Source organism: Planococcus citri, chromosome 3, assembly GCF_950023065.1.
Source record: "Planococcus citri chromosome 3, ihPlaCitr1.1, whole genome shotgun sequence".
Lineage (NCBI taxonomy): Eukaryota > Metazoa > Arthropoda > Insecta > Hemiptera > Pseudococcidae > Planococcus > Planococcus citri.
The window spans coordinates 53,478,329-53,488,171 of record NC_088679.1 but is presented as its reverse complement, the minus strand read 5'-3'; the positions used below and the strand labels follow the sequence as shown (position 1 = coordinate 53,488,171).

The 9,843-nt window shown below is 32.1% G+C and overlaps 1 protein-coding gene across 1 annotated transcript; it reads right to left on the bottom strand.

The window, feature by feature from the left end:
• Positions 1–5,047: 5,047 nt before the first annotated feature.
• On the bottom strand, positions 5,048–9,802 carry Tti1 (Telo2 interacting protein 1). The gene is made up of 18 exons (XM_065357036.1): positions 9,590–9,802; positions 9,282–9,499; positions 9,067–9,203; positions 8,812–8,992; positions 8,553–8,736; positions 8,191–8,486; positions 7,908–8,113; positions 7,655–7,828; positions 7,364–7,582; positions 7,114–7,268; positions 6,910–7,042; positions 6,631–6,836; positions 6,295–6,560; positions 6,009–6,210; positions 5,735–5,928; positions 5,422–5,650; positions 5,223–5,354; positions 5,048–5,156 (listed from the first exon to the last, which is right to left on the bottom strand). Exons 1-18 carry the CDS (start codon positions 9,599–9,601, stop codon positions 5,091–5,093), a joined length of 3,210 nt encoding a protein of 1,069 aa, XP_065213108.1. The 5' UTR covers positions 9,602–9,802; the 3' UTR covers positions 5,048–5,090.
• Positions 9,803–9,843: the final 41 nt, after the last annotated feature.

Here is a 9,843-nt window from a genome sequence, read left to right as displayed (position 1 = left end):
GATGGCTAGGTACCTACTACCTACGCTGATGTTAGTCAGAGGTGACTTTGGCGTCCAAAAAAAAAAAAATTGCATGTGTTATCGTCAAGCGAAGTAGTCGAGTAGTCGTGTTCAGCGATGGCCTTTCGGGATCAGAAAATATGAGCCGAATATTCATCATTTTGATACGGAGTATTATGCTTTCGTGGAATTGAAATGTTTTAATTTTAATTAGACTACTGGATGGAATTTCGTCAGAAGTGAATAAGTAATATGGTGTACGGTATAACGATGAAGTGCGAAATGAGCAAACCATCCTCGTATACGAATTATCGATGTATAAATATTTATGCGGAAATGGCGGATTAAATAATTTAGAAACATAAAGCGGTTTTTTGTGTTTTCGTCCAGACTTTTCCTATAAGTTGTTTAAATAGGTAGGTAGGTAGGTAGTAGGTACCTATGTGGTTTAGAATGAGAAAAGTGTGAATCATTTCAAAAGTAACTAATATTTTCATCAACTAAGAAGACACCTCATCAGTAGGTAAATTTGACCTTGTCTTAGATATAGGTACTTAGGCACTTTGAATAATATCTGAATCGGAAATGAATTTGTTATCAGAGATGTGATGAAGCGATGAGTTACCGTGAGAAGGGAGGGAGGAGGGTGCAACTTCAAGTTTACAAGTGATTTTTTTCTTAGAGAAATTTCACAATTTTTTTCTCAAAATTGTTGCGAATTATTGACCCAAATTTTATTGTACAAAATTATGAAAATGCGAAATCCTAATTAATCGAGCCCGAACGAAAGTGTTTCTAAAAAGGGATTTCAAAGCTGAAACGTGATTTTTTGCAGCATATTTTGGTCATCTACGAGGTGTTGAAAGTTTATTTCAAATCCATTTTCAACATCATTCTTTTCATTAATGCTACACTCAGCTGTTTTTCCTAATAAGTATGATGATTAGGCACAAGCTGACATTTTCTAGAACACGTTTCCCGAGAGTTTCTAATTCTAAAAAGCTTCAAAAAATTGAAAAATTGAATAGTATACCTATAGATATATGCCCAAACAAACCAAAATTAACACATTTTTGATGATTTTATGATACGAGTGTAAAAAACAAAAAACTTCACTTTTGTTAAACTAAAGTCGATAAAATTTCAAATTTCATTCAAAACTCTAACGAAAAAGAGCAAAAAAATTTCAAAACATAGGTATTGGGAAAAAATGATGACCTATCCGGATCTAATCATATCACAATTTTGATCGTATTAGATTTGTTAGACTTGATCAGGTCCAATTTTCACCGCCGGATACACGGCACACTATGGCACAGGTACATAGTAACTTCTTTGAATAGGTATAATAATGATAATTTGTTGACTACAGTATGACACAAAAGTAGTGCTCGGTGGCTTTTATTTCTAAGTGGAAAGAGCTATAGCGAGATGAATGAACCGGCGTTGAGTAGGGAAAAATAAAGGGCTTTCAAAAGTGACCTTGAAAATTTCAGGCCCATGCACATGGTGTCCACAACTTGAAAACCCGATTTGGTCAAAAAATTCAAACTGGTTTTTATTGGCGCAATGTATTCTACACACGGTGACAAAAAACGTGACATGAATTTTTTGAAACTGGTTCATTAATTTGCAACCACTTAACAAAAAATACCCAGAAATTGTAGACAGGGAAAAAGCTTGAAACAGAAGTTGTAAAGCAGGAAAAATTACACAATTCTGTTCAATCACATTTTGAAACCGGTTCATTATTGGTTCGCATTTAGCAACCAGTTTTTGACAATCATTTAAAAATTGGAAATAGAGAAAAAACGTTTGAAACATGAGTTGTAGAATGTGGAAAATTGAACTATTCTCGCTAATCAGATTTTGAAACTGGTTCATTAATACGCGGCTAGCCATCGAAAGTTACCTCCATTTTCAAAATCCGATCAGCAAAAATGTTTCTATTTTTCACGCTCTACAAACTTTTGTTTCAAGCTTTTTTCTCTATCTTCAATTTTTAGGTGATTGTCAATAACTGGTTGCTACAATGCGAACCAAAGAAACCGGTTTCAAAATGTGATTGAACAGGAATTGTGTAATTTTTCATGCCCCACAACTTTTGTTTTAAGCTTTTTTCTCGATCTCCAATTTTTAAGTAATTTTTGATAACTGGTTGCGATTTAGTGAACCGGTTTCAAAATCCGATCAACGAAACTGGTTCAATTTTTCAGGCTGTACAACTTTTGTTTCAAGTGTTTTTCTCTATCTCCAATTTTTATAGGCAATTCTCAAAAACTGGTTGCTAAATGCGAACCAAATGAACCGGTTTCAAAATGTGATTGAACAGAATTGTGTAGATAATTTTTCAAGCCTGCAACTTTTGTTTCAAGCTTTTTTACCTATCTACAATTTTTTGGGTATTTTTTACTGGTTGCAAATTAATGAACCGGTTTCAAAAAATTCATATCACGTTTTCGTCACCTTAGTGTGTAGAATACATTGCGCCAATAAAAACCAGTTTGAATTTTTTGGCCAAACCGGGTTTTCAATTTGTGGACACCCTGTACATGGACCTGGAAGTTTCAAGGTCGCTTTTGAAAGACCTTTATTTTTCCCTACTCAACGGCGCTTCATTCATCTTGCTAGCTCTTTCCACTATGAAATAAAATCCACTGAGCACAACTTTTGTGTCATACTGTATATTAAAGTTTCTAAGTAAGTACCTATGTACAAATTTATGTTGAGGAAACAAAACCTCGGACCGATTTCAACTTCGGATAAAACACAACAATGCAACATTTAAGCACTATTTTTTTTTTTTTAATTTTGAAAATGGCCCGAATTTAAATTTGAATCCTACGAAATATAATTTATTTTGTTTATAGGAGATCAACAAGCAGGCGAACGTGAAAAAGCGAGGCAAAAATAGAACTTTCAGCAAAATATTTGTTTAAATAGGTACCTATTTGAATTATTGGGGATTAAGAAAAGAGTACTTTTCAATTTCTTCATAACATGAGAGAAAATAAAAGATCGTTGATGTCAAATTCTGAAAAAAAAAAAAATGAAGAAAATGGAAAATTTCATGTGGCGTGATTGAAAATCATAGGGAAAAAAGCTAAGTAATACAACCAAACCAGCATTTTTCGGTGTGTTCATTCCTATGAAATAGATAGCCTACCTACATACATGATACTTGGGCACCTATATTTGAACCTGTTGAAATGAATCGTTCTGAATGATTGAGTGGTAATTTTGAAATGTTACCATCTATGTAGGTAGGTATTTCTAATTCTGCACCAATACGTGAAGATGCTTTTGGTACCTAACCAAAATTACTAACTAAGTACATACCTATATAAGTACTTACGACGTGAATTCGCTCGAATTTAAGATGGTTTTTTTCATTTACCTACGTTCAAACTTAATTGGCAATAAACCATTTAAAAGGTTACAGAACTTACGTATAGTAAGGTAACCAGCCGAAATTTGACAATAATAATTTTCAAGTGGAAAAAAACCGCCCAGCAGTAAGCCCTTTCTTATCTGATCAGCTTTTCTTGCCTCCTTTGGAGTTTCCATTTTGCACGTACACGTCTAATAAATAATCGCGCCAAATTTCACAACGAGTCGCTAATTTTAATTTAATTAATTTTTTTTCTCCTTTATTTGATCTATACGAATACAGTAGTTAACACGCGACCGGATACCTCGTAATGAATTAAAATTATTTGCGAGAGGAAAAATGAAATAAATTTAAATGAATGAGAGGAGTTATTTTTATAAAGTATTAAAAATGAAATATTGCCAAGGCTTAATACAGCGAACTGGATTTAGTTTTTTTTCCAAATTAACTATGAGAAAAAAAACTTTCCACTAAAACACCGCGCGCGTTAACTTCAATTCACCAACATCAACTAATATAATTTTCACCCCAATAAAAAAAAAAAGTCTAATAAATATTCCAAACTTGTCTGACCTTACTTTAAACAACCCTTCCAGCTGGAAAATAGCGACCTTCTAACAAAACACTAGATAGTTTTAACAACTGATCCGCTTTAAAACCTCCGCCATCATTTTAATTCTTATTTATTGGTGACGTATTTAATTCTCGAAACGAAAAAACAGGATTAGGAATATGAAATTTATTTAACATTTACCTGTTTTTGAAGTTTTTTACTCCCCTGAAAGAAAAGAATGACGCGTGGGGTCGTGTAGGTATTTCCTTTGATTAGTAGGTATACAACGTACGCAGCAATGGCTATACAATGCGACAAACTGACACTGTGTTTTATTTTTCTGCAAAAATGTTTATAATTGTCAGCGACAACGTTGACAAAAAAATTATTATGTCTTTATTCGCGGGACGTAATTTTATGGCTTTGCAGTACGATACAGCGAAGCTGTTTTATTGTACCGCGTAAGATGTGATTATATTAGCACTTCATCATTTTTTTTACAATTTTCTTCTCTCAAACATAGTAAGTATATTTCTTTTCGCAGTATGTTACCTACTTTGTATGCGATAATGTTTCAACGATAAATTTTCTTATTCTAGTTCACAATTTTATTTTCAAATGACTTTATTCAAATTTTCAAATGATAAATCGGTACGAGTTAATATGAAGTTTTGCGAGCTGTAAATTTCCAACGTATTGATTATTTAAATTATTTCGCACGTATTTTAATACGGAAAATGTATCGAGAAGAGAAATTCTACGGATGGTCACATTTGACGCAAAGCTCATTGTCTTGTGTACTGAGCATGTTGAAGAAATCATACATACTAATTTATTTTACAACAGTCTGTTCCAAGAACAAAGCACTTTTTACTAAAAAAAATAGCAATTTTAGGTAAATTTTTTGAAAATTAAATTTTTAAAGCGTGCAAGTTACATGGAAAGAATTTGAAAAAAAATGCCTCATAAGCCCAACATTCCAGGTGCCAACGTGCATTTTTAAAGGGAAGTATGATCGTAAAAAATTCGGTTTGGTCGAAGAAGTAAACACAATTTTTTGCAGCCTATACAGTAGAAATTCTTCAATTGAAACACAAGCAACGTAAAAAAAATACCAAATTTAATTCGTAAAAATGTAAAAAAAAATCATATCAAATTATAAAGAGAAGAAACATTTTTTTCAAATTCATCGTTTTCTTCTTTTTCCATCACCTGAAAATGCACAAGTGTTGTAATAAATTCATGAGAATATTGTAAAAAAATTAGCTTTACACTTACTCTGATTATATCAAATCGATCGTTATTCGGAGGATATAAAACCGTTTGAAAAAGATGTAAAGACATCAATTGAACCCAAACAATTTCATAATGAGTACTCGCTATCGTTTTAAATAAATCGATGGCAGCTAACTGCAAATTAAACTGTCATTATGTACAAAAGCTGTATGAAAACTAAGAAACAAAAAAATTTACATACTTGTAACGGTTGTGGTTGTTTTGAACTAAGATAAAGCGATGCGACCGCTAAAACGGTATATAATTCTTTTTCTTGCAAACAAATATACATTGATAAATGGCCTAGTTCGCGTAATAAGGTGTGCTGCAATTTGTACTTTTGAGACATTCTATAGATAGATTTTCTATCCTTAAGTTTACTGTCGATTGAGGACGATGATAAGAAATTATTTAAAATTGGCAAAATTTCACTGAAATTGAAAAATTACTCGGTTAATTGGATTAAACGCATAACGTTGAATTTTTGCCAATAATAAAACATTAATTAGCCTTACTTAAGGGTGCGAGTTCTAATAAAATCGCGCGCTGTAACTGCCATTATGCAGATTAATTCGAAGCAACGCCTTAATACCAGCGAATCTTCATTATCGTATTTGAATCTGTTCATTAAAGGAGACCATATTTTATGAACTAAGGGTAATAATTGATTTTCTATATCACATAATATCAGCAGAGTGTCCATTAGAATCTGAAAATGGAAATATTTTAAATTTAGGCAAATTATTAGGTACTTTTTATAACTACTTAATTATTCGTCAAAACGCTTACTTCTAATATTAATATTTTATCCATTACGCATTTAGTTGGTAATACGTGCAGAAGTCTGTTCGCTACTGAAACAATTAATTGGATGTGCTGAGGAACCGGTTTTTCTATTTCGTCTTCAGGGATTTCCATTTGACTCAATTTTTCACGTAGAATATCTTCATTACTTATATCTTCATCGTCTTCTGGCTCCGAGTAATCCAAGCTAGTAAAAAGGACAAAATATTGAAAGAAGATAAACACAACATAGAGACTGTACTTACAGCTTCGAACATGTAGTGTCACTTACTCAGCAGTTATAAAAATATCATTCAAGTTTATTTCTTCATCTTTGACACGTTGAGGTAGAACGCTTCGATGATTTTTTTTATTAACATGTTGATCAAGGGTAACGAGAAATTGGGAATGTTTTTCATTGGATTCATTTAAAGCACGCATATCGTCGTTGAACAAAGGAGCAAACCATTTCCTTAGTTTACGAATAAATCTTTTGAATACCTTCAAAAACCCTTCTCGAAATTCGTCGCTTAAGATATCACTGCTTTTTAGCATGGTCTGAAATACAAACGAACAGAGATTTTTAAAATGAAAAAGTATAGAACAGATTGCTATTTCATTTTTATACCTCGGTAATATCACATAAAACATTGAGCGACTGTTCTTCGCAGTGCAATATGATAACATCAAGTACGTCGAATACTTTCTTATTTCGTTTAAGGTCTCGTAATTTTGAAGCAACGTGATGAATAACGTAATCAACATTGTCGGTGATAAGTTCGGTAATATTGGAATATCCGCAGCTTGATGTGATTTTTCTGATTGCTTCTAAACCTGCGAATAAAAATTTAATCATTATTTCTGTCTACACGAATCGTATAAATTAAAGTAAATAAATTGTATTTACCAGCTGAACTAATCAATGGATTAGAACTTCCAGCATTTTCAATTATTGAATACAAACATATTAATAATAAAGGATGGAACTTGGTTTGCAAACATTCTGCTACATTCCCAACGCCTTCGGTCAGAAGACAAACCTGAAATAACATAAAACAGTTATTTCAGAACCTCTTATTTGATATCTGTAGAAATTTTGATAATTACTTACCTGCATTATATTACTATGAATGGCCGATAAAGGCATAAAATCGAAAAAACCATCACTACTTGAATTGATAGGCACCGACCAATAAACAGAATCCAAGAAATATTTTAATATAGTTGACATGATATCGAAGTATGTCTTGCAATATTCTTGCTTCCCTGCAAATATGAAACAGTATTAGAAGGCATTTCTCAACGTATTTTTTGCATATAAACAAATAGGTAACTGTTTTGGGTAGTAATTTTATACGTACCGCTCAGTAGAACATTATTCATGAGATAAATCACTTCTTTTCGATCTTCGATGTTGGTTTCGAAAATATCTAACAAGTAAAAAGTCATACTTTCAAAATCGATTTTACACGATAGAGTTTTGCAAACATTTTTCAGAGCGATTTCCGTTTGACAATTTAAATGCTTCGAGTTTTTCCACGAAATTGTTGCAACACCATCAGCATTCGAAACTTCTAACTCTGCAAAAATTATCACATTAGATAAAAAATGATATTTCATTTGCATAAAAAACGATGTTTCTAAATTCATACCTTGTATCCTAAATTCATGAAATGAATTCAAAGATGACGGATCCAATCGTACAGTTTGAATTAAGGTGTTGACTAAACGTTGTAAATGGTAAGATGATTTCAATACGTGACGCATATTCAAAATATTTAAATATCCGTTCAATAAATTGAGATTCGACAATAGTGCTTTCTCATCTGTAAAAGAATATAAATTTTTATAAAATTTTGTACTAATTTTCTAAAGAAACAAAAACTACTGAAACATTATCTTTACCAATTGCATTTAAAGATGAAATAATAGAATCAAGCAGCACACATAAATTTTCTTCTAAGAATTCCATGATTTGTTGACTCGACTCAGTATCTTGATCGAGTAATTTTTTTAAAGATCTTCGAGCACAATTAGAAACTTCATTCATATTGTCACACGACATTATGATCAAAATTTCAACCAATGTAGTTGAAAACATTTTAATATTCCTGCAAGAAACAATTAACAAGACAGCATTTAGAAATCCTTCGAGTGACGAGATACTTTTTCATTATATTCAACGTACTTTGAGCATTTCGTAAGCATAAGATCAGCAGATTTTACTAATTCCAAACGAACTTTACAGTGAAGATTCGCACACACTGGTATAAATCCTTTGGTACAAGTGGATAATTTTTGAGTTGCTTCTTCGTACCATTCTTCTGTCAGTCTTGAAGTTTTCGATGTGGATTTTTCTTCAGGTACTTTGGTTTTGGACACTAATGCTGTTACTTTGGATCCAAAATCGATTTCGCTAATCGACTGATTGGAGTTATTTTCAAAAATTAAGGTAACTATTCGACTGAAGACTTTGATGGCAACCTGTAACAATAAAACTGAATAAGACAACAGAATACGTAATTTCAAAACATAAATTTTTTTACTTACAATAAATAAATTATGATGAATAAGCGAATCTGATGTAATGACCATGTGACAAGCAGATATGATCCCTGGAAACATAAGGGCTATTGTTTCAAGAACATTGTATCTCAGAGTTTCATCAGATATGCTAAAATATTCTTCTCCGTCAATTCTTGCAATAACTAACAGACACTTCAAAGCTAATACTCTGTAACCAAATATTTTAAATTAGTTTACATGGTACTTTGCATTACCAGTAATAATAATCCGAATTAAAAACCACCTTAATTTTAATAATTTCTCAGTTTTTGCAACTTGTGTGCAAAAATACACAGCTTGGGGATGGCAATATCTTCTTTCAAAAGGATCGTAAATTTTACACAATAAAGCATCGTCAATATTCTTATACAAATACATCAGGCATTCGGCAACTTCATACTTTACATCTTCGGAGATATCTTTAACTATATATCAAACAAAATTTAAATCATTTAGTAGAAGTAGTAATTAAATTATTTTCTACTCGAAAAATTCGTACTTATTTCATGTTCCTCAAAATCCAGCACTATTCTCAACAAAACTATACTATATTCGAGGAATTTCGTATCTGAATTCAAGCAAGTTTTTGACAGAACTTTCTTGAAACATTTGAGTAAATCGATCAAAGTATTAGATCTGAAAAAAAACATAGCTCATTGTCAGAGTATTCTCTCGCATGGCAAATCATTACTCATGCTGCTAAATTTCACTTACGATAATTTAACTTTTTTAAAAATATGGTTATGCAAATGAAGATGTAAAGGGAAAACGGAATACTCCAATAAATATTTGAACGCTATACTAGGTGTTTTTTCAACCACTTTCACGAATTCTGAGCAATTTTCAGCCGAAGGATTCTTCACTATGACATCACAAACTGATTTCAGTTCCGCAAATGCAACGTTTATCACATTAACATGTTCTTCGGAAACCTAAGGACAAACATAAAAATTGTTCAAATACTTAGATGAATGATTGCATGACCAAAATACAAAATTTTTAACCACGAAAAATGAACGTACTTCGGTCAACATGGTCCCAGAACTGTGAAATGAATAATGTTTGAATGGTAAAATGTCGAAAGCGCAGCCCTGGAGAATTGTTTTCGAAATGAAACAAATTACATGATTATACACCCGTCAAACTTTCCATTTTTCAGTAAAAAAATTGCTTCCTTTTCAAAATTTTCCTTTTTTTCGCCGCAATTTTGTGTTTGGTGATAACGACGACGATGTGATAAGAACATGACGCATGCGCACTCTATGGTTTCCAAGTG

Coding starts and splice junctions, on each gene's coding strand:
- Tti1 (XM_065357036.1), bottom strand. Junction 8,487..8,552: donor TTCATCATAATTTATTTATT/GTAAGTAAAAAA, acceptor TTATTGTTACAG/GTTGCCATCAAAGTCTTCAG. Junction 7,043..7,113: donor TTCATAGTAATATAATGCAG/GTAAGTAATTAT, acceptor ATGTTATTTCAG/GTTTGTCTTCTGACCGAAGG.